Raw genomic sequence first — 23,969 nt, 5'->3', positions numbered from 1 at the left:
CAGCAAATATGCCCAAATAGCAGGTGCCCTCTCCAAACAAAGATATCACAAGCAAAATCAGTGATTTTATTTTAAGTAGGATGGAAGTCCTAGATAAAAGATTCCAAAACAATTAAATTCCAGTCATAGATGGTATTTATCTTCGTATGCTTCAAAGCCAAAAGAGGATTTTTTTTGAGGGTCTGATAATTATAAGGGAGTTGATAAACACTGGGGAAGTATAAGCAAATTGGAAACAGTATAACTAAAGTGTCCATATTCAAAAAGGGTGACAAATCAGACATCATCACCTATAGCCATCAGCTGTGGCTCACTTGGTAGCACTCATGCCTCTGACTCAAGATTCTGAGTTCAAGTTTCACTCTAGGGCTGGAATTTTCTGGTTCTGTTGGGGTCGGGCATCATGTGGGGGGAGGTGGTGGACAACTTGGCAAGAAAGGCAAAAATCAGTATTACGCTGCCGTGAAACCAGTTTGTGATCGTCCGTTCCACCCATCAATGACAGGCCGTGTTTCCCATGCCCGACATCGGGAAAGTCAGTTTAATACATTTACATCTAATTATAAGGCCCGCTTGCCAGAATTAAACCCCTGGCATCAAATTTACTGCCCACATTGGCGTGACTTCAGAATGGCATGCTTCATGACCGGCTTGAAAAGGCGTGCACCTGGTGACCTGAACTTTGAGGAGAACTTGGAGGTGAGTGCACACAACCTTGCTTGGCGCTCGCAAGCGTCGCCTGTAGGACATCAAGGAAGAGGCACTGTGCATTTCCAAGGGCACAGGCAAGTCGCTTTTTCCCCAGCTGGCTTTCAGTGTCGTGCTGGGGCAAGGGCTCCAGTGCCAGTCAGACTGGCGAGTTGGGGGGGGGTCCGGGGTGAGGGGGGTGTTGAAGGGCAAGGCAGCGCAGACAGACTGAAGGAAAGACGCAAGCATATGCCAGAGGGGTGGGGGGCCAGGGAAGAGGCCTCACCCTTGGAAAAGCTTGTCAAAAGTGAGTATTCTTCTGCAGCTGAGACCATTCAGCAGCAGCTCCATTGACATGCTTGGAGTTGGGCCTCTGAAGCTTTATTGCAAGAGCATGAAAGTGCCACCAAATGCTCCAGAACTTTTCACCCCTTGGGTGCAGACTGCAAATTAATGTGTGTTTTAGGGGGCAACAGAGCAATTGGCCAACTGGGCAAGTAGTACAATCCCCTTGCGAAAGGTGGCCACGGCGTAGGCATTGGCGGAGGCACTCACAGCCCCTTGCAAAATCCTTATTAACGTGTGGGCCAGTATCCATTATGGTTCAAGCTAACAGCGCAGTCCTGCTGTGCAGGTTAGGAGAATGCCTGCACCTGAGCTGAGAGCAGAGAATGCAGTCCAATGGCCGAAGCTGCCACCAATCAGTCAGGTGGAATGAGACGGAGGTGGGTGGGGTATCGGACAGCCAATGAACGCACTACACTCTGGCCATTCAAGTGGTGGCCAGCACTTTCCTGCATGTGTGAAGGGGCTTTCAGATTTAACCAAGAGAGGTTCTTAGGACACATTGGCTAAACCACATGTCTCTCTCTTTGATCCTGTAGGAGGAGAACATCAGGATCATGCAGCCTGGTGTTCCAGAGACCAGAGAAGTAGAAGAAGAGAGTGATGGAGGTGTCTGGCTCGGTAAAGGGAGCAGCACCTCCCTCAAGATGAAGGGGTGGCAGGGCCGGCTGAGCACGTAGCTGAAGATCCACAGCGAGCCGTCACTTGTCGGCACCTCGCTAGACGACTGAGGACCAATGTCGCCAAAGACTGCACATGTCTAGGGAACTGGCTGGTCATATATGCCACCTGCTGCAGGATTTGGCACCACAGGGACATGGAAGGCATCCATTGCCAGTGGCCATGAAAGTGACTGCAGCCCTCAATTTTTTTTTTTAACCAAAGTGGCTCCTTCCAGGACTCCACAAGTGACCTGTGTGGGATTTTGCAAGCCTCCATGCACAAGTGTATCCAGGTGGTCACAGACGCCACCTTCGCAAAGGCACAGAACTTTGTGCATTTCACCTGGGATCAGGAAAGCCAGGAAGCAAGAGTGCTGGGATTTGGTAGATCTCAGGTTTTCCACAGGTGCAGGGTGCCATCGACTGCACTCAAGATTTCGTATTGCTGAAAAAGAGACATATCTAAGCTTTTCATCTTACACTCATCAGGATACTCACAAGAATACCAATATAAGGGGAAAAACAACAATTTGTGTTGTATACGAAGAGTGGTGTTGCCATGGAGAATGCACCACAGATGGTGACTGACAGTTAACTGCCAAATATTGTTTGAAATTTAAACCAGGCAGCTTGACCCCAATTGGTCAAGGCATTGCCTTGAGGAGTCAGCGAATAGTTGTCACTTATTTTGTTTAGCTGACATCTGAGCGCCACTTTTTCAGCAATATTATTATTAATACAATCATTACTTATAGCCCAAAAAAACAACAGTAGTTTACAAATTGTTCATTACACTGCTTATTAATTAACTGCATAGCTAAGCTCAGCAACTCAAATACAATGCATGATATCTACAAAATCCAACTGTGATGAGTTGGCAAAATAATAACATTCAATTTTTAATCATTGAACAGGTACATACCGATATGTCTCCTGTTTTTCCTGCCATGATCGCTCGCGATTTAGCTTTTGTGATAGGAAAAGACTTATTGTATGACTCAAACATGTGTTTGGCAAGAGCACGGAGATCAGCAGACTCGGGGTTCAGATGGTCTGCATCGCTGGAGATTTCAGCTAGGAGTTTCTCCTTTTCAGCTTGTGGCATTCTGCCAAATCTAATTGCTATAAAACAAACATCAAAAACCAAGGACATTTAGTTTTCAAATTAATTCTACGTGCTGTCAGTAAATCACATTCATAAAATGGTAAATTGCAAGATTAAAACAAGTGCTATCCATATTGAAGTGAATGGAGAGTACTAGTAGAAAATATTATAGTTAGGTTCCACTTTGTGACTAGTTTCACATATCAGTCATATTTACTCTTTGTAGTCGATATGTTTCTTTGTGTGCTTGAAATATTTTAAAAGCTTATAATGTAGCAAGGTAGAAAGGGCCTATTTGTATTTCAGTAATCTATTTGAAATGTTTGTCATAAACCAGCCATTAGTAGCTAGATCCGACTTGGAGAGAGGCATGAGTCTCTCTCCTCCCATTAGCGGTCCTCAAATTTTTTCCTGCTACCTCCTGGGCCTACTGTCACCTTCCACTCGGTGGCCCTGGGAAGGAAGATCCAGTGGGGTAGATGGTGGAAAAAGCTCTCAGGTGCTCAGGCTGAGTCTCCTACACCATTTGCATGTGGTGGGTGGGGAGGGAGTGACACGCTGTGGTTCTGGTGGCATTTGGAGGAAGGAAACCTCAGTCAGAATGGTAAAGTAACGGTAGGCCTGAGCTCTGCTGAACAACCAATCCGGCCCTGAAAACATAATTTTATAGTTTTGGAATGTTGTCAAATGTTTCCTTTAATGATTAATTACTAGGTTTTTAAAATGTGTATTTTTCAAGTTTATTCATCATTTTTCAGCTTCTACCTTTACGCCATGTACATGTCCCAATCTTTGTGTGTTTTCTACAAAACTTTTACAAAGCGATTTGATTATTAGTGCTTTTCATGTACTGGCTGGCTGTGAGAATTCTTTTAACCTGATTGGCTGCTTGGACAGTTTAATGATGTTACTGCAGCTCCATGCTGGGAGTTCCCATGAAAGAAAGCTGCAAGCGAATGCAAGTTACGAGAGTTAAGGTTCTTGCCACAGAGATCATTAGATTTCTCAGCGCAGATTTCTTTGAGATAAGTGGCGAGTGCACTTGCTTCATTGGTGACTGCAAAGTGTGGGAAATTGTTTTCAAATCTCTTCTCAATTTTAAATAATCCATGCTATATCTAGCTATCCTCGTGGAATTTGGACCCAAGCCTTTGAATCCTCTCCTTTGCATTTTTTACAGGGCACTTATTTTTGTAATTATTATGACAAAAAGCTAGATAAAAATTTCTAAATGTAGTCTGATGTAATAATAGACAATAATTGCTTCAGTTGACAATTGCCTCATACAGAGGTCATGCAGTTCAAAATGAACAGTAAGATGAACAACAGAATCAGACACAGAATGGACACCCTGGTCCACTCCTCCATCACCCCCTACTCCTCAACCCCCACTTATGGCACCTCCCCATGCCCACGCAGAAGATGCAACACCTGCCCCTTCACTTCCTCTCTCCTCACCGTCCAAGGGCCCAAACACTCCTTTCAAGTGAAGCAGCATTTCACTTGCATTTCCCCTAACTTAGTCTACTGCATTCGTTGCTCCCAATGCGGTCTCCTCTACATTGGAGAGACCAAACGCAATCTGGGCGACCGTTTTGCGGAACACCTGCGGTCTGTCCGCAAGAAAGACCCAAACCTCCCTGTCGCTTGCCATTTTAACACTCCACCCTGTTCTCTTGCCAACATGTCTGTCCTTGGCTTGCTGCATTGTTCCAGTGAAGCCCAACGCAAACTGGAGGAACAGCACCTCATCTTCCGACTAGGCACTTTACAGCCCTCTGGGCTGAATATTGAATTCAACAACTTTAGATCTTAAACTCCCCCTTCCCCCATCCCCACCCCGTTTCTTTTCCCACCCCCCCGCTTTTTTTTCAATAATTTATATAGATTCTTCTTTCCCCACCTATTTCCATTATTTTTAAATCTAAAACTAAAACCTCTAGTCTTTCCACCCCACCCCCACTAGAGCTGTACTTTGAATATCCTGTCTTCCATTCTTAGTTAGCACTTTTCTCAGACAAAGACCACCACCTTCAACACCTCTTTGACCCTTTTGTCTGTGACATCTTTTGATTATCTGCTCATCTCCACAATCATCACACCACACCCTCAATATGTCTCTTCCCCCACCGCCCCCCGCCCCCCCCCCCACCTTAAACCAATTTATATTTCTCCTTTCTTCTAACTATGCTCCAGTTCTGCCGAAGGGCCATGAAGGCTCGAAACGTTAACTGATTTCTTCTCCGCCGATGCTGCCAGACTTGCTGAGTTTTTCCAGGTAATTCTGTTTTTGAACAGAATCAGCTAATAGTGAGAAATAGCAAATTTACTAGCTGTAATTAACCACAATACAGTGGCACATGGTTTAGAAAAATTGGCAGAGGATTATACTTCTAAGTAACAACTAAAAGTTACCATTTTATAAACTGGGTTAAGTCCTCTTTCAATGAAGGCACATACTAAATAACTAGTCAGCACATTGTCTAATCACTAAGATTCAGAGGTACGAGTCATAAGAATATAAGAAATAGGAGCAGTTCGGCCCTATGAACTTTCCCCAATGTTTAGTAAGATCATGGCTAATCTTCTAACCCAGCTGCATCTTCTGCGCTATCCCTATATCCTTAGAGCCAATTAAAATCTATTGATCTTCAACTTGAATATTCTAAACAATTGAGCATCCGTAGCCTCTGGGGTAGAGAATTCCAAAAATTCACAAACTGCTGAGTGAAGAAATTTCTCATCTCAGTCCGAAATGGATGATCTCTTATTTTGAGACTGTGACCCTTAGTTCTTGATTTCCTGGTTAGGGGAAAACACCCTCCCAGCATCTATCCTGTCAAGCCTCTTAAGAATTTTATTTGTTTTAATGAAATTGCCTCTCATTTTTCTAACTTCAAGGGAGTATAGACCTAGGGCAGAATTTTGCCCTTGGCGGGCGGGCTTGGCGGGTGGGTGGGTAAATTGGGAAGCCGACCGTGATTGGCACGGCACTGCGATTTCACACTGGCGGGCCAATTAAGTTCCGCCCAGTGTGAAAGGCCACTGGGGAAGCTCCGAGAAGGGGCGGGCGGGGGCATGATGCCCGGCGGGTCCAATGGTGACCCAGCGGCCGATTCAAAAGCAGCCCCTGGAAGGCTGCCATGGAAGGACGCTGAAGTCTCCATGGATTCCAACGCGGTTGGACATGGCGCGGCAGTCGGCCCTGCGTTTCTCCGATGAGTGCCTCGCTGCCCTCCTGGAGGACGTGGCAGCCGCACCTTGACCCCAGAGATAGGAGGATGAGGCTCCCGCACCTCACCAAAAAGGCCTGGGAGGAAGTGACATCCAGGGTGAGCAGCCACGAGGTGGTGAGGTGCACATGGGTGCAGTGCTGGAAGTGCTTCAACAACCTGCTGCGATCGTGAAGGTTGGTACTGTGTGCAGAACAGTTAAGGGCTGGCATCCCACCCCCCACCGTGGACCTGAGGGGTGTTATAGTGTGAGTGGCGGTGGCGACTGTCACTGACGCCGGAGCTGGTCAAGAGGGTGAGCCCTGGCTGCGTAGACCGTGTACCTTGTGGCTCAAGGACAACAAATCAGCTGAGCCCTGCCAGGTGTTCCTCAGCTGGGGTTGGCCAGGCTGCAATGGTGATGCAGTTACAAAGTGGACTAATCAATACTCCTCTATCCTTTCAGGAGAAGACATCCCATATTGAGGTGTCGCAGGCTGGCGGGGGACCCCCACATCTCCTAATCCTGACACGCTATGAGCAGGAAGCACTGGAGCGCAAGAGGCGGTATGCACCGGCTCAGTCAACCGGCCGCCGTGAGGTTGGGGTGCCAGGTGAAGGCAAGAGTGCAGTGCACTGAGGTGAGAATGTCGGTTATCACAACCATTCTAGTGAGCCTCGAAACTGGAGTCCCCATTGATAATGGAAAGATGAGGACACCATGTTGCATATCTCTGTCTCAACAATGTGCCTGGCACAGTGACAGTGTCATGACTTAAACTGATGACATGTCCTCCTCCTCCCTTTTAGGCTCACCAGCAGTCACTTGCAACGAGGACCCTGAAGGCCCACTCCTGACCCCGTAGGACCTCCATGCTCAGCATGGACCTGCATCACACCCTCTCTGTCAAACAGGCACCAGCTCAGATACCAGCACCTCGGTGGGCATAAGATTGCCATCTAGTATCTCGGTGCACATTAGTGAGGGCACTTCACACTCGCTTGAGGTGCAGGTGGAGGCAGAGAGTGCCCAGGGCGGCGGCTGTCCAAGGACTGCTGGAGACCAGGATGATGCTCAGTCGATGGCTGATGGGCCACTGGAGTCGTCCATTAGGCAACAGATGCTGCAAGTCCAGCGGGGTGTGTGGGAGCATCTGGTGAAGATACTTGAGGGAATGCGCACCATGATGTCCGTTTGGGAGGAGTCCCTGCGGAGCATGACGACTGCATCGACCCTCATGACTGAGCGCAATGCCTCCTCCATGGAGACAGTGGCGACTCATGGAGAGGCTACTCCAGGGACACAATCAGGGGTCCCTGGGGATGCACTTGGACCTGCAAGCCCACACATCGGCAATGATCTCAGCTGGTCAGTGTCCATGTGGGAGATGGATTGGGCACCCAGTATTCCAGCTAGGTGCCCGTCCATTAAATGGTGAGCAGGGAGGTCCAAACCGACCTCACGTCAGTGTAGCAGCTGCCTGTCATCTCTGCAGGCTCCTCTCAGGGCGCTCCGGATGACGTCAGCAGCTCCTCCACCCCTCTGCCAGTGGCCATGGCATCTGATGAGGCTGCGGCGACTGGGGAGATGCCAGCCGTTGCACTGGCTATTCCCTCCCAGACGGGGACTTCACAGGCTCCATGGGCCAGAGGATGACTGCCAAGGTCATCAAGACCAGCAAGACAGCAGAGTCAGCAGGCTGTCTCCAATGTGGTGCAAGCGAGGTGGGGAGCACCTAGACATAGTACCCACAAATGTAAATATAAAACACCTTAAGCACAAGACGGCCTTATCATAGGTGATATTTTGTTCTTCCACTTTGCTTTAACTTTTTTAATGGTGTGATTAACAACACTGGTTTACATTCATTTCAGCTATGTTTCACATGCACAATTAAATGAGATTTTATTTTGGCTATTGGCCTCTGTATGCTTCATTTGTTCTGTAGGTGCAGAGAAAGCCATTATGTAATGATGGACATATGTCTCCTGAAACTTTATTGCACAGGCACAGAATGTATGTTGGTGGCCAAAGATATGGTCCTCTCTGGGATCAAATATGGAGCCTGCAGCCCTGGCATGTAGTGCTGGTTCTTATTTGGTAGGCTAGCTGAAGGAGCGTTGGATCAAAGTGTCCCAGGTGTCCCTGCCTCCCTGGAGGTTACCCAGGTCAGCATCCATGCTCTCAGCATTCTCCTCATCGTGCTCGTCCTTGGACTCATTACTGGACTCATCAGCTGTGGCCTGTGCAGCTGCGTCAACATCCTCTTCCTCCACTGGGTCCCCCCTTGCCAGTGCCAGATAGTGGTTGCATGCTGCGCTCTGCATAGTGACATGCGCTCTGGGGGGTATTGCAGTGCGCCCCCTGAACGGTCCAGGCATCAGAAGTGCATCTTGAGAAGACCTATGGTCCTCTCTACCACCGCCCTTGTGGAGGCATGACTCCATGATGTTGTATCGCTGCTCATCCTCTGTTCTTGAGTGGCAGAGACGTGTCATGAGCCACCTTTTCAGGGTATAGCCCTTGTCACCCAGCAGCCATCCATCCAGTCGAGCTGGAGCACTGAAGAGCCTCAGCACCTAGGAGTGTCTCAGGATGTAAGCGTCATGGGGGCTGCCAGGGTACCTTGCACAGACTTGTTGAATCTGCATTTTGTGATCACACACTATCTGCACGTTCATGGAGTGGAATGTCTTCCTGTTGACAAAGGCATTCGCCTGACTCGCTGGTGCCTGCTGGCCACATGTGTGCAGTCAATGTCACCCTGGACTTGGGGGAACTCAGCAATTGCTGCAAAGCCTCTGGCTCACTCGGCCTGGCTGGCCTCATCCGTATGGTAATGAATGATGACTCATGCATGTCTGAACCAGTTTGACGCAGCTATGGACAACTGATTGGGAGACTCGACAAAGAACCCCCACTTGAGCCCTGGAAAGAGGTGGAAGCACAGAAGCTGAGGGCTACTGTGACCATCAGAGCCACTGGTATGGGGTGTCCACCTACACTGTCTGAGCTGATCTCAGGCCTGATTCTCTGACAAATGGAGGTCACTGTCTCCCTTGAGAGAGGAAGCCTCTTTTGGCATTGCACCTCAGACATATTGAGGTAGCTGCACCTCTGCCTGTAAACCCTGGCAGTGGGATAGTGCCATCTTCCGTGGCCACTTCCACCTTGGACTGCAGATGGCCCTGCATACCTTGTGCCTGTGCCTCTCCTCTCACAGGACACTCCCCTGGAAGTTGCATTGGGACCCCTGGCCTCCAGTCCCTTTTGCCCCTCTCTTCCTCCTCAGAGGAGATGCCACCGGCAGAGACCACAATCCCCATTACCAGGGTTATGGAAGACTGTCTGACACCTGGAAGGGCCCACACAGTCTGAATCCTCTGGGGGCCTGGAAGACAATAATGAGTCCTGAAACGAAGCCTAGAACTGCTCAGAATGCAGCTCTGAAGCGAGATGAAGTTGTCCAGTTCACAAAATCAACCAGCAGCACATGATCTCCAAAACTCCTCACTACTCATATTGATAATGCTGCTGACCCTTCTTATCCTGCCCGTGGATGGGCTTTTGCAAATTGTAGTCTGCCTGCCTGCTTTGCCCATGCGATGGCTGAAAATTCGCATGGGCTACGTAAACCTGCAGATAATTGGTGTGTCAAGGGCCTTAACTGGGCTCTTAATTAATGACAGGCGTGCCTCCGTCTCCCTCGCGTGCCTGCCTAATGAAATATCACGAGAGTGTGCACTGACATCGGCACGCTTGGCCGACGTCAACGCGCATCATTTCATGCTTGAGTGGGTTGGGCACGCGTCTGCCCACCGAGCGGAAAATTATGCCCCTAGTTTACTCAATTTCTCCTTACAGAAAGATCTCATCATCTCAGGAATCAATAGCAAACCTTAATTACACTCCATCTAAGGCAAGCCTATCTTTCCCTAGGTAAGGCCACCAAACCTGTACAGGGTGCTCCAGGTGTGGTGTCTATAAGTAAATAATTGCAGTGAAGCGTTTTTTACTCTTGTGCTCTAAGCCCTTTGTAATAACTGCTAACACACCATTTACTTTCCCAATTGTTTGCTGTAGCTGCAGGTTAACTTTCAGTGACACCTATGCAAGGACACCCAGGTTCCTCTAAATACCAACATTTCCCAGTCTTTCACCATTTAAAAAATATTCCACTTTTCTATTTTTCTACCAAAGTAGACAACATCACCTTTCTTTACGCTAAATTCCATCTGATACTTACCCTTTTTGCATCCATTTGCAGCCTTTTTGTGTCCACTTTACAACTAATTTTCCCATCCATGTATTATCAACAAACTTGGATACATTACGCTCTGTCTTCTCATCCAAGTCATTGATATAGATAGTAAGTAGCTGAGGCCCAAGCACTGATCCTTGCGGTGCTCCACTTGTTGTAATGTTCCAACCCAGATATGAGCTGTTTACTCCTACTCACTTTTCTCCCCATTCAATCCATGCTATTATATTACCCCGCATTCCATGAGTCCTAATTTTGTGTAATAACCTCTAGTATGGTACCTTGCTGAATGCTTTTTGAAAATCTAAATACACTGTGTACACTGGTTCCCTCTTATTTACTCTCCTTGTTTAAAACCTTCATAAATCTGTCTTGACTCTGTCCAAGCATATAATTTTTGAAATGCCCTGTTTGCAGTAGCGATGTTCCTAAGGACAGGGCCTCTGCTCATTTCTCCACACTTTGTGGGATTGCGCCTTCCTCTTCAGCTGCTTATAGATACCTCCCATTTTCAGTTTCAAGCTATCATCATCATTCTATTTCTCCCTATTGGTTTACATTCCTTTAATCTTCCTTCAATTACCTCCTTCAGCAAGTTCTCATGCCTTAGAATATGGCCAAGCCAAACTTGTTGCCTCTTCTTGATGATATTCACTAAAATCTTTCCTCCACCACCATCCTGAAAACTTCTTTATTTGTCTTGTCTTCTCTCCAGCTGACCCACTCCATCATTCTCCAGGACCACATTTCACAAATTTCTAGTCTTTGGAGGTCCAGTTTTCTTAAGGTCCACGTTTCAGTCCCATACAATAAGACACTCTGGCCTGGATTTTTTGCAACGACGGAGAGATGTACAAAATTGTGAGGGGCCTGGATAGAGTGGATGGGAAGGGCCTATTTACCTTAGCAGAGAGATCAGTGACTAGGGAGCGTAGATTTAAAGTGATGGATAGAAAAATTAGCGGGGAGATGAGGAGAAATCGTTTCACTGCCTGAAAGGATAGTAGAGACGGAAACTCTCAATTCATTTAAAAGGTGTCTGCATATGCACCTGAAGTGCCGTAACCCACAGGAAACCATAACCAAATACTGGAAAGTGGGATTAGGCTTGGGTGGGGGGGGGCGGTCAATCTTTGGCTGGCGCAAACACGATGGGCCAAAGTAACCTCTTTCTGTGTCGTAAACCTTCTATGATTCTACACCATTGGTCGGCAACCTATGGCACCCTTGCCAAAGTTGGTACATGGGATGATTTTGTGTGGCACTCACACTGCTAGTCCAATTAATGGTAGAAAAAGTTCTAAATCTAATACTTTGTCATTTCTAGAATTTCTGGAATTCTTGAAGATCTAAACCAATGCATCCACTATTTCCATAGCTATCTTTTTTAAAATCCTAGGATCCGGCACCTTTTATTTACCCTAATTTATTTAACTTCCGCAAAATGTTTGTTTAATGTCTTTGCTATTTCCTTATTCACTTTATAATTTTCTCCTGTCTCTGCCTGCTCATGATCCACATTTACTTTCACTAATCTCTTCCTTTTTACATATCTATAGAAGCATTTTAAATCTGTTTTTATGTTTCTTGCTAGTTTATTCTCATATTCTATTTTTTCTCCATCAATTTTTAGTCATCCTTTGCTGAATTTTAGATCGTCCCTATCCTCAGGTTTACTAATGTTTTTTGACATATAGTAAGCCTCTTTCCTTAATCCAATACCAATTTTAACTTTTCTTAGCCACGGTTGGATGACTTATTGGTTGGGAACAAACAGTTTGTTTTTTTCTACAACTGGATGCTTACTTTTCAGGATGTAATGCAGTGTTTAAGAATGGAACATTTTCACTTGACAGAAATGCTAGTGCTTATTTAAGTGAGAAATGTTAGTGCCAGGGAATAGAATATTTATGCACTTCGAATTTAGTGTCAAGTAACAAGCCACGTTAGATGTAGGGTAATGCTCCCTTTACCCTCCCCAAAACAATGGGGTAGATTTTCATCTTTATCACCTGGGCATTAAGCATCACCTTGACAGAGTGTAGAATAGAGAATGTGGTGAGGAAGATTGCATGCTGCTCATGGAACACACTGGAGCTTCTGTCTATTAATTTCAATGGAAGGAAAAACTAACAGCTTTTTTTAAGGGTCATGTGATTTTCCTTTCTGTGTTCTACCCAGATAGCAAAGATGAAAATCTACCACAATGTCTTTTAATCCCACTCATTAAAACTCAATGTGGTATTTCCATTTAGTACACAAAATCTGGCTTGTGGCTTTTGGGTATGACTATCAAGTTGCTACAAAATAATTCCATTTGACACATCTACAAATCATACTTCTCAGAACTAAATGTTGTGGGCACGTGCCAAGGTATCAACTTTTGAAAAGAAAAAGCTCATAAAAACCCATTAGGCTATGAAATGACTCAACAGCTGCTAAGTGTAGGTTGCACACATATGGATCAGAAGGTCATAAGAAATAGGAGCAGGAGCAGGCATTTGGCCCATAGAGCCTGCTCCGCCATTCGATAAGAGCATGGCTGATCTGATTGTGGTCTTAACTCCACTTTCCTGCCTGTCCCCCATAACCCTTAACTTCCTTGTCAACCAAAAATTTGTCAAACTCAGTCTTGAATATATTCAATGGCCCAGTCTCCACTGCTCTCCATGACTAATTCCAAAGACTAATGACCTTTGAAAGAAGAAATTCCTCCTCATCTCTGTCTTAAATGGGAGACCTCTTAATTTTTAAACTGTTCCCCCAGTTCCAGATTCCCTGATGAGAGAAAATGTCCCTCAGTATCTACTCTGTCAAAGCCCCTCAGAATCTTATATGTCTCAATAAGATCATTTCTCATTCTTCTAAACTCCAATGAGTGCAGGCCTAACCTGCTCAAACTTTCCTCATAAGACAAATCCTTCATCCCAGGAATCAGACTAGTGAACCTTCTCAACTGTTTCCAAAGCAAGTATATCCCTCCTTAAGTAAGGAAACCAAAACTGTATACAATTCTCCAGGTGCGGTTTCACAAATGACCTGTACAGCTGTAGCAAGACTTCGCTACTTTTATACTCCATCCCCCTTGCAAAAAAGGCCAACAGTCCATTTGCCATTCTAATTACTTGCTATACCTGCATGCTTTTTGTGATTCCTGTACAAGATCCCTCTGTACTACAGCATTTTGCAGTTTCTTTCCATTTAAATAATATTCTGCTTTTCTATTCTTCCTGCCAAAGTGGAAAACCTCACATTTTCCCACATTGTACATCAACTGCCAATTTTTTGCCCACTCACTATACCTATCTATATCCCTTTGCAAATTAATTGTATCTTCCTCACAACTTGCTTTTCTACCTATCTTTCTATCATCACCAAATTTGATATAATACAATCTGTCCCTTCACCCAAGTCATTAATATAGATTGTAAACAGTTGAGGCTTCAGCACTGATCCCTGTGGCAATACATTTGTTACAATTTGCTAACCAGAAAATGACCCATTTATCCCAACTCTGTTTCCTCTTAGCCATCCCTCTAACCTTAACCGTGGTAATATATCACCCCCAACACCATGAGTCCTTATCTTGTTCAGCAACCTTTTATGTGGCAACTTATCAAATGCCTTTTGGAAATCCAAATACACTACATCTACTGGTTCCCCCCTATCCATCCTACTTGTTACATCCTCAAAGAACACTAATACATTCGTCAAACATGATTTCTCTTTCAAAAAAACCACGATGACTCTGTCCGATTGTATGATGATTTTTATAAACGTCCTGCTACTACCTTCTTAATAATGGGTTCTAGCATTTTTCCAATTTCCCATTATAGGCAACATAATATAAAAATATTTAGTGACTCAATATTTGAAATGATTGGCCCAAATGTTCTGATTGGCGATGGAACTGCTGCGTCCGGCGCTGATCAATCAGAAAACTCCGCACTTACCTGGTTCTGTTTAAAAGTGTCTGACTTCTAATGCAGCATCCAGAAGAGCATGTTCGGCACAGGGATCCATGCAGAGACCTTCGTAGAGGATCAGTGCAGAATACATGCCCTATTTTTGTGGCACTAGCTGTTATATCGTAATTTTAAAGGTCCATTCTGAATATTAGTGAATAAGAACATGGGGTGAGGGGAGGGCGGGAAAGTGGGGTGAGGGGGCAGGAAAATGGGGTGAGGGGAGCGGGAAAGTGGGGTGAGGGGGAGGAAAGTGGGGTGAGGGGGTAAATAGGTGCAGTGGGTAGGTGGGTAAGTGGGATAGGGGGTAAATGGAGTAGGGAGCTAGGTGGATGAAATGAGTAAGTGGGCGAGGTGGATAAGGGGGTAGATGGTAGGTGGGCATTCGGGTCCTGGTGGGGTGAAGGGGGCAGTTGGGTCAGGTCGGGTAGACAGTGAACAGTGGATCTTGGATATTCCAACTGATGTTATTTTAACACCAGCATTAACATATTGTTTTAATGTTAGTGTGTAAAATAGCACTGATCAGATAATTTAAGCTCAAGCGTTGGCAGACTCCGTGACCATTGAAATATCTCTGCTGAGCTAAATCCCATTTTCTACAGTGGCTGTTGGATAGCAATGCAAAGGCAACCATTGCTGATTCCAGTCTGATATGTCCAGTGGCTGAAACCATTTGTAGCAAAAACAAACTTAGCATAGTTGGGCAATCAAAACTTAGATCTAGTCTGAAAACTTGTAAGGCAACCTTACAATTAAAGTTATAGTTATCAAACTGGCAAAACAGCATGTTTTATTAATCGTGTCAGTTTTGGTGGTCTTTCAGCAGTATAACATATTCGCAGTTCAAGATAGCTCCCCACTGTAGTATGACGGTCTGGCACATAAACGGTTAACATGGGACTGAGTACAGTACCTTCCACACAGTGATGTAAGAGAACACATGACCCACACCTTGGGGTCAGTGTAGTGTTGACTAGAGCCAAGTGTAGAAGCAAGCACGGAGACTTCTCCTAGCTTAGACCTTTACTGTATATAGTTTCTAGTAGTTCATAAGTCACCAAGGCTCCTTTGACAACACCTTCCAAACCCACAACCACTACCATCCAGAAGGACAAGGGAAGTGGATAGATGGGAATACCACCACCTGGAAGTTCCCCTCCAAGTCACTCACCATCCTGATTTGGAAATATATCGCTGTTCCTTCACCATTGCTGGGTCAAAATCCTGGCACTCCCTTTCTAACAGCACTATGGGTGTACCTACAGCACACAGACTGCAGCGGTTCAAGAAGGCAGCTGACCACCACCTTCTCGAGGGCATGAGGGATGGGCAATAAATGCTGGCCCAGTCAGCAAAGCCCACATCCCGTGAATGAATAAAAAAATAAATACTGTTGAAATACCTAAGACAGGGGTGGGGAACCTTTCTCTTATCACAGGCCATTCACACATAGACAAAATCAGTGATGGGCCACACACATTTAAAAATCAACTTAATTTAGTTTTTTTAAAAAGAGGGATTACAGAAACGTTCTACTCGCCCACTGTTTTAATGCGATGGCTGAATTTGAATATTAATATAGTAATTTAGCTGACACTTTTTTATCCAAAGCAAATTCGTAACATTGACGATAAATGCTATTTTGAAGGCGCCACTGTCATAGGTCTATATTTTCAGAATTCTTGCTGTGGGCTGGATGAAATTGAACAACAGGCCCAATCCGGCCCACCGGTTGTAGGTTCCCCACCCTTAGAACCATAGAAAAGTTACGGCGCAGAAAGAGGCCATTCAGCCCATCATGTCTGTGCTGGCCAGAAGATGAAGAAAAGAAACTAGCTGCTCATTTTAATCCCACTTTCCAGCACCTGGTCTGTAGCCTTGCAGGTTACAGTGCTTCAGATGCAGATCCAAGTACCTTTTAAATGAGTTGAGCATTTCAGCCTCAACCACCAATTCAGGCAGTGAATTCCAGATACCCACCATCCTTTGGGTGAAAAAGTTTTTCCTCATGTCCCCTCTAATCCTTCTACCAATCACCTTAAATCTATGTTCCCTGTTATTTGACCCCTCAGCTAAGGGAAACAAGCCTTTACTGCCTACCCTATCTAGGCCCCTCATAATTTGGATACCTCAATTAGGTCATCCCTCAGCCTCTTCTGTTCTAAGGAAAACAACCCTAGCCTATCAGATCTTTCCTCATAGCTGCAATTTTCAAGCCCTGGCAGCATTCTTGTAAATCTTCTTTGTACTCTCTCCAGAGCAATTATGTCCTTCCTGTAAAGTGGTGACCAGAACTTTATACAAAATTCTAGCTGTGGCCTAACCAGCGTTCTATAGAGTTCCATCACTACATATCCGCTTTTGTATTTAATACCTTGTCCAATAAAGGAAAGCATTCCATATGCTTTCTTTACCACCTTATCCACCTGTCCTGCCACCTTGAGGGACCTGTGGACATGAACTCCAAGGTCTCTCACTTCGTCAACCCCTCTCAATATCCTCCCGTTTATTGAGTGTTCCCTTGCTTTGTTTACCCTCCCGAAATGCATTACCTCACACTTTTCCGGATTGAATTCCATTTGCCATTTTTCTGCCCACTCAACCAACCACTGATATCATTCTAGAGACAACAGCTATCCTCTTCACTATCAACTACACGGCCAACTTTTGCGTCATCTGCAAATTTCCCAATTATACCTCCCACATTTATGTCCAAATCATTAATATACACAACCATCAGCAAGGACCTCAACACTGAGCCCTGTGGAATACCACTGGAAACCGGTTTCCATTCACAAAAACATCTATCGACCATTACCCTCTGTTTCCTGTCACTGAGCCAATTTTGGATTCAACTTGCCACTTTCTCCTGTATCGCATGGGATCTCACTTTTCTGACCAGTCCATGTGGGACCTTGTCAAATGCCTTATTAAAATTTATGTAGACAACAGCCACTGCACTACCCTCGACAATCCTCCTTGTTACTTCCTCAAAAAATTCTATTAAGTTAGTAAGACGCGATCTTCCCCTAACAAAACTGTGCTGACTGTCCCTGATCAACCCATGACTTTCTGTGTGCCAGTTTATCCTGTGTCTCAGAATTGATTCCAATAATTTGCCCACCACTGAAGTCAGACTGACCGGCCTATAATTATCTGGCCTATCCCTCACACCCTTTTTAAATAATGGTACAACATTTGCAGACCTCCAATCCTCTGGTACCTCATCTGTATCTAGTGAGGATTGGAAAATGATCCTCAGAGCATCCGCTATTTCCTCCCTGGCTTCCTTTAACAGCCTGGGATACAATCCATCCGGCCCTGGTGACTTATCCACCTTCAAGGATGTCAGTCACTCCAGTACTTCCTCTCTCACTATGCTTATTGTATCTAACATTCATTAACTAGAATGTTTGCATCATCCCTTTCCTTAGTGAAGATGGAGACAAAGTACTCATTGAGAACCCTGCCCACATCTTCAGCATCAATGCACAAGTTACCATGTACATCTCTGATAAGCCCTACCCTTTCCTTAGTTATTCCTTTGTTCTTAATGTACTGGTAAAATATCTTTGGGTTTTCTTTGATTCTACCTGCCAATATTTTTTCATATCCTCTCTTTGCTTTCCTAATTTCCATCTTTACCTCACCCCTATACTTTCTATACTCCTCTAGGCTTTCTACAGTATTAAGTCTTTTGTGACTATCATAAGCTTTCTTTTTCTGCTTTATTTTGGCCTCTATGCTTCTGGATAACCAGGGCACTCTAGATTTGGCAGTAACACCCATTTTTTTTTTGTGGGAACATGTCTACACTGTGCCCGTAGAATCTTGCTTTTGAATGTCTCCCACTGATTTTCCCTTCTAATATCTGTATCCAGTTGAGCTTTGTAAAATTTTTCTTCCCCCAATTTAGAACTTTATCTCCTGTTCTATCATTGTCCTTTTCCATAATGATGTCAAATCTAACTGTATTATGATCTCTAAAATGGTCCCCCACTGCTATTTCATCCACTTGCCCAGCTTCATTTCCTAAGACTAAATCTAGAATTGTACCCCATCTCATTGGGCTCATCATGTGCTGGCTAAAAAAGTTCTCTTGAATGCAGTTCAAAAATTTTGCGCCCAATGTGCCCTTCACACTGTTCCTATTCCAACTGATATTAGAGTAGTTGAAGTCCCCAACGATTACTGCCCTATTATTTTTGCACTCAGAAATCTGCCTACATATTTGCTCTTCTAACTCTCTTCCGCTATTTCGGGGTCTATGGTACACTCCTAGCAGTGTGGCTGTCTCTTTTTTTATTTCTGAGCTCAACCAATATGGCCTCATTTGATGCCTCATTTAGTAAATCATCCCTCCTCACAGCTGTATTTGATTCTTCAACCAATAATGTTACACCCCCACCTTCTTTATCCCCCTGCCTATCCCTGTCTGAAAACTCTATATCCAGGGATGTTGAGCTGCCATTTTTGCTGCCCCTTAAGCCAAGTTTCTGTTATAACAACTATATCACGTTGCCGTATGTCTATGTGTACCCTCAGCTCATCGGCTTTATTTGCTATACTCCTTGCATTTACATATATACCCCTAACCTAAGACTACGAATACCTTAATAAGAACTCCTGAACTATGCCCAACACCTTACAACATGGTGGCAACGAATGGAACAACTCAAAACCTCACAGAGACTGCAGAAGAAAATTAAAATCCTGGAAAACTGAAGGAAAAAAAATCAAAGAAGCATTCTGACCTGAAGAAAAGTTCAAGAAGCGAAGGCGCAGAAGGAAATTGCCAGAGAAAAGCTCCAAAGAAAGGCTTGGAAGCTGAAGGCAGAAATTAAATTCCTCACTGCAGCAGAAAGCTCCATTGAATCTCGTAGAAGTCCAGGTTCAATATGTGCAGAGTCAGCAGGGTGAGCTAAAAATTCCTGGACAACGCAAGTCCTGAAAAAAAAATTAAATACTGCAGTGGTCAGAAATTGTTATTTTAATCGCAGTCCAAGAAACCCGATTCCTGAGTTGGCACCTGAATATGTGGTGGCCAAGCTCACTCCAAATAAAGAAGAAAAAAATTTAAAATTAATCGCGACTGAGTAGGAAGCTTGCAAAAGCCAGGGTGCGATGCTTCCAAGGCTTAAGAACATTGTGCTAAAGACACACAGAAGCGTGTCTAAAAAGTCGATCCAGGCAGCCATTGTTGAAAAAAATTTAAATACTGAGATCACCAATGCCACTACTGCGGGGGCATGGCAACACTGCAAGTGCAGGGAAATCCTTTGTGCAGAAGCGTACGGCAGTGCCATTTCAGATTTTTGGAAATCTTTTAAAGTTGAATCTGCAATTTAAAAATTTTAACCATGGATCAGCAATCCACTCTTCCAGATCAATTTGGACTTATCTAAGGCCCAGAGCAATCACAAAATTGGGGATTTTGGAGAAAGAGATTCCTTAGATACATGATTGCTTCAGATCTGGATAAAAGAACAGAAACTGAACAAGTTAACACGCTGCTTTATTTGGTGGGCCCGGCAGCTGGAGATATAACAGCTAGACAAGGAATCAACAAAATTATCTGCAAAATTTGACGAAGTTTTAAAATCATTTGACGCTTATTTTAACTTCAGAAGTAACAAAATCCTTGAAAGGACTTAATTTAATAAGCGTGTCCAGCAGCCAGGAGAACCCGCCAACTCCTTCAACACTGAGCTGTACAGAGAAGGCTGTGATTATGGTGACCTCAAATCTGAGATAATCAGGGATAGAACAGTAGTAGGAGTGGCAGACGATGCACTCTCAGACATGCTTCAAGCGAAGGAAGATCTAACCCTCGAGAAAGCCATCCAGATTATCAGGCAATCTGAAATCCCTTTGCAGCACAGATCCATATTAAGGGGAGAAAGCAAACCATGGTACAAAAATAAACCCCACTGTCCAGCTAGTGAAACAGCACAGAAATAGGGACACTCCAGGCCAAGGGAAGCAATACCTTAACTGATTAATAGAGTCACAGAATCTTTACAGTGCAGAAGGAGGCCATTTGGCCCATCAAGTCTGCACTGGCTCTCAAACAGCATTTTACATAGTCCCACTCCCCTGCCTTATCCCGTAACCTTGCACATTCTCTCTTTTCAGATAGCAATCCAATTCCCTTTTGAATACCTTGATCGAACCATTTCCACCACCCTCTCAGGAAGTTCGTTCCAGACTCCAAGCACTCTCTGGGTGAAAAACCTTTTCCTCATCACTTTTACTCCTTTTGCCACATTCCTCCTGCCAAAATGAATCACCTCACACTTCACTGCATTGAACTTCATCTGCCACTTGTCTGCCCAATCCACCAACATGTCTATATCCTTTTGAAGTTCAAGATAATCCTCATCACAGTTGACAATGTTTCCAATCTTTGTACCATCTGCAAATTTTGAAATCATGCCCTGAACACCACAGTCTAGGTCATTAATATATATCAGCAAAAGCAAAGGTCCCAACACTGACCCGTGGGGAATTCTACTAGAAACCTTCCTCCTATCTGAAAAAAACCATTTATCACTACTCTCCATTTCCGTCACTCAGCCAATTTCTTATCAGAGTACCTACTTTCCCTTTTATTCCATGAGCTAGAATTTTGCTCACAAGTCTGTTGTGTGGCACTGTATCAAATGCCTTTTGAAAATCCATACACACCACATCAACAGCATTGCCCTTATGAACCTTCTCTGTTAACTCCTCAAAAAACTCCAGCAAGTTAGCTAAACATAATTTTCCCTTAATGAAGCTATGCTAGCTTTCCTTAATTATCCGGCACTTGTCTAAGTGACTATTCATTTTGCCCTAAACTATAGTTTCTAGAAGTTGCCCTACCACTGAAGTCAAACTGATTGGAGATGTAGTTGCCGGTTTTATCCTTGCACCCCTTTTTGAACAAGGGCGTAACATTTGCAATTCTTCAGTCCTCTGCCACCACCCCTGTGACTAAGGAAGACTGGAAGATTATCACTAGTGCCTCTGCAATTTCCACTCTCACTTCCCTCGGTACCCTTGGATGCATCTCATCTGGCCCTGGTACCTTATCTATTTTAAATAAAGATAGCCTTTCTAACACCTCTTCCTTCTTAATTGTAAGTTATTCTAGTGTACCAGTTACCTCCCCTCTCACCTCAGCCTGGGTAGCATCTTCTTCCTTTGTGGACACAGATGCAAAGTGCTCATTTAATACCTCCACTATTTCTCCTGCCTCCACATGCAAGTCCCCCCCCTGCCACCCTATTTTAAAAAAACTCAGCCCTACTCCTCCTCCTACCACCCTTTGATTATTGATATGCTTATAGAAGATCTTGGGATTCCCTTTTATGTTAGCTGCCAGTCTCTTTTCATGCTTTCTCCTTGCTTTTCTTATCAGTTTTTTCACTCTCCCTCTGGTCCTTCTACATTCAGCCCGATTCTCCATTGTATTTTCTACCTGACATCTGTCGTACTTCTTCCTTTTCATCTTCACTTCTCTCTCTCTCTCTTGTCATCCAGGGCACTCTGGATTTATTTGTCCTACCTTTCCCCTTCAAGGGAATATACCTTGATGTTGCCTGCAATATCTTTTCTTTGAAGGTGGCCCATTACTCAGGCACCGTCTTTTCTGCCAACATTTGACTTCAACTCACTCGACTCAGATGCATTCTCATCTCATTAAAGTTGGCTTTCCCACAATTAATTATCTCTGCTCTGGATTGTTCCTTGTCCTTTTCCATGGCCAACCTAGAAACATAGAAACATAGAAACTAGGAGCAGGAGTAGGCCATTCGGTCCTTCGAGCCTGCTCTGCCATTCATTATGATCATGGCTGATCATCCAACTCAATAGCCTGCTCCTGCTTACTCCCCATACCCTTTGATCCCTTTCGCCCCGAGCTATGTCTAACTCCTTCTTGAAAACATACAATGTTTTGATCTCAACTACTTACTGTGGTAATGAATTCCACAGGCTCACCACTCTCTGGGTGAAGAAATTTCTCCTCATCTCAGTCCTAAATGGTCTACCCTATATCCTCAGACTGTGACCCCTGGTTCTGGACTCCCCCACCATCGGGAACATCCTTCCTGCATCTACCCTGACTAGTCCTGTTAGAATTTTAAAGGTTTCTATGAGATCCCCCCATATTCTTCTGAACTCCAGCAAATATAATCCTAACTGGCTCAATCTCTCCTCATATGTCAGTCCCGCCATCCCAGAAATCAGTCGGGTAAACCTTCGCTGCACTCCCTCTATAGCAAGTACATCCTTCCTCAGGTAAGGACCAAAACTGCACACAATATTCCAGGTGTGGTCTCACCATGGTCCTGTACAATTGCAGCAAGACATCCCTGTTCCTATACTCGAATCTTCTGGCTATGAAGGCCAACATACCATTTGCCTTCTTTACCACCTGCTGCACCTGCATGCTTACCTTCAGTGACTGGTGTTCAAGAACACCCAGGTCTCATTGCACATTCCCCTCTCTCAATTTATAGCCATTCAGATAATAATCTGCCTTCCTGTTTTTGCTACCAAAATGGATAACCTCACATTTATCCACATTATACTGCATCTGCCATGCATTTGCCCACTCACTCAGCTTGTCCAAATCACACTGAAGCATCTCTGCATCCTCCTCACAGATCACCCTCCCACCCAGCTTTGTGTCATCTGCAAATTTGGAGAAATTACATTTAATTCCCTCATCTAAATCATTAATATACATTGTGAATAACTGGGGTCCCAGCATTGATCCTTGCGGTACCCCACTAGTCACTGCCTGCCATTTGCAAAAAGCCCCGTTCATTCCTATTCTTTGTTTCCTGTCTGCCAATCAGTTTTTTAGCCATCTCAATACACTACCCCCAATCCCATGCGCTTTAATTTTACATGCCAATCTCTTATGTGGAACTTTGTCGAAAGCCTTCTGAAACTCCAAATAAACCACATCCACTGACTCTCCCTCAGCAACTCTACTAGTTACATCCTCGAAAAATTCCAGTAGATTTGTCAAGCATGATTTCCCTTTCATAAATCCATGCTGACTCTGTCCGATTCTGCCACTGTTTTCCACGTGCTCAGCTATTAAATCTTTTATAATGGACTCTAGAATTTTCCCCACTACCGATGTCAGGCTGACTGGTCTATAATTCCCTGTTTTCTCTCTGCCTCCCTTTTTAAATAGTGGGGTTACATTAGCTACCCTCCAATCTGTAGGAACTGTCCCAGAGTCTATAGAATCTCGGAAGATGACCACCAATGCAACCTAAACCTTATGATACAATGGTCACTGTCCCCTAAAGGTTCTCCCATTAATATTTGATCTACTTGGGCCAACTCATTCCCCAGAACTAGGTCCAACAGTGCCTGCCCTCTCATTGGACCGGAAACATACTGCTGCAGAAAATTATCTTGAACACATTCCAGGAACTTTCAACCCTCTTGTCCCTTTGCACTATTTGTATCCCAGTCTATATTTGGATAATTAAAAGTCCCCCATTATAATTACTCTATAACTTTTGCACCTCTCTGTAATTTCCTTGCAAATTTGTTTCTCTACATCCCTTCCACTAGTTGGTGGTTTATATACTACATTGATCAATGTTCTTGCACCTTTTTCATTCCTTACCTCTAGCCAGAGAGATTCTGTCCTTGTTCCCTATGGAAGATCCTCTCTCTCCAGTACTGTAATGCCATCTTTAATCAATATTACCATTCCA

At 44.5% G+C, this 23,969-nt stretch overlaps 1 protein-coding gene across 2 annotated transcripts in view; it reads right to left on the bottom strand.

The window, feature by feature from the left end:
- The window catches only part of pparg (peroxisome proliferator-activated receptor gamma), a 150,460-nt gene that overhangs the window by 6,563 nt on the left and 119,928 nt on the right, over positions 1-23,969 (bottom strand). For both annotated transcript variants that reach the window (XM_078543450.1, XM_078543451.1), the window contains exon 5: positions 2,617-2,816. In XM_078543450.1, the coding sequence (XP_078399576.1) occupies positions 2,617-2,816 (200 nt within the window). The remainder of the gene's footprint in view (positions 1-2,616; positions 2,817-23,969) is intronic.

The sequence above is a fragment of the Cetorhinus maximus genome, chromosome 6, assembly GCF_964194155.1.
Source record: "Cetorhinus maximus chromosome 6, sCetMax3.hap1.1, whole genome shotgun sequence".
Taxonomy (NCBI): domain Eukaryota; kingdom Metazoa; phylum Chordata; class Chondrichthyes; order Lamniformes; family Cetorhinidae; genus Cetorhinus; species Cetorhinus maximus.
The sequence above is the reverse complement of the archived record's forward strand: the minus strand, read 5'-3'. Positions and strand labels throughout refer to the sequence as shown.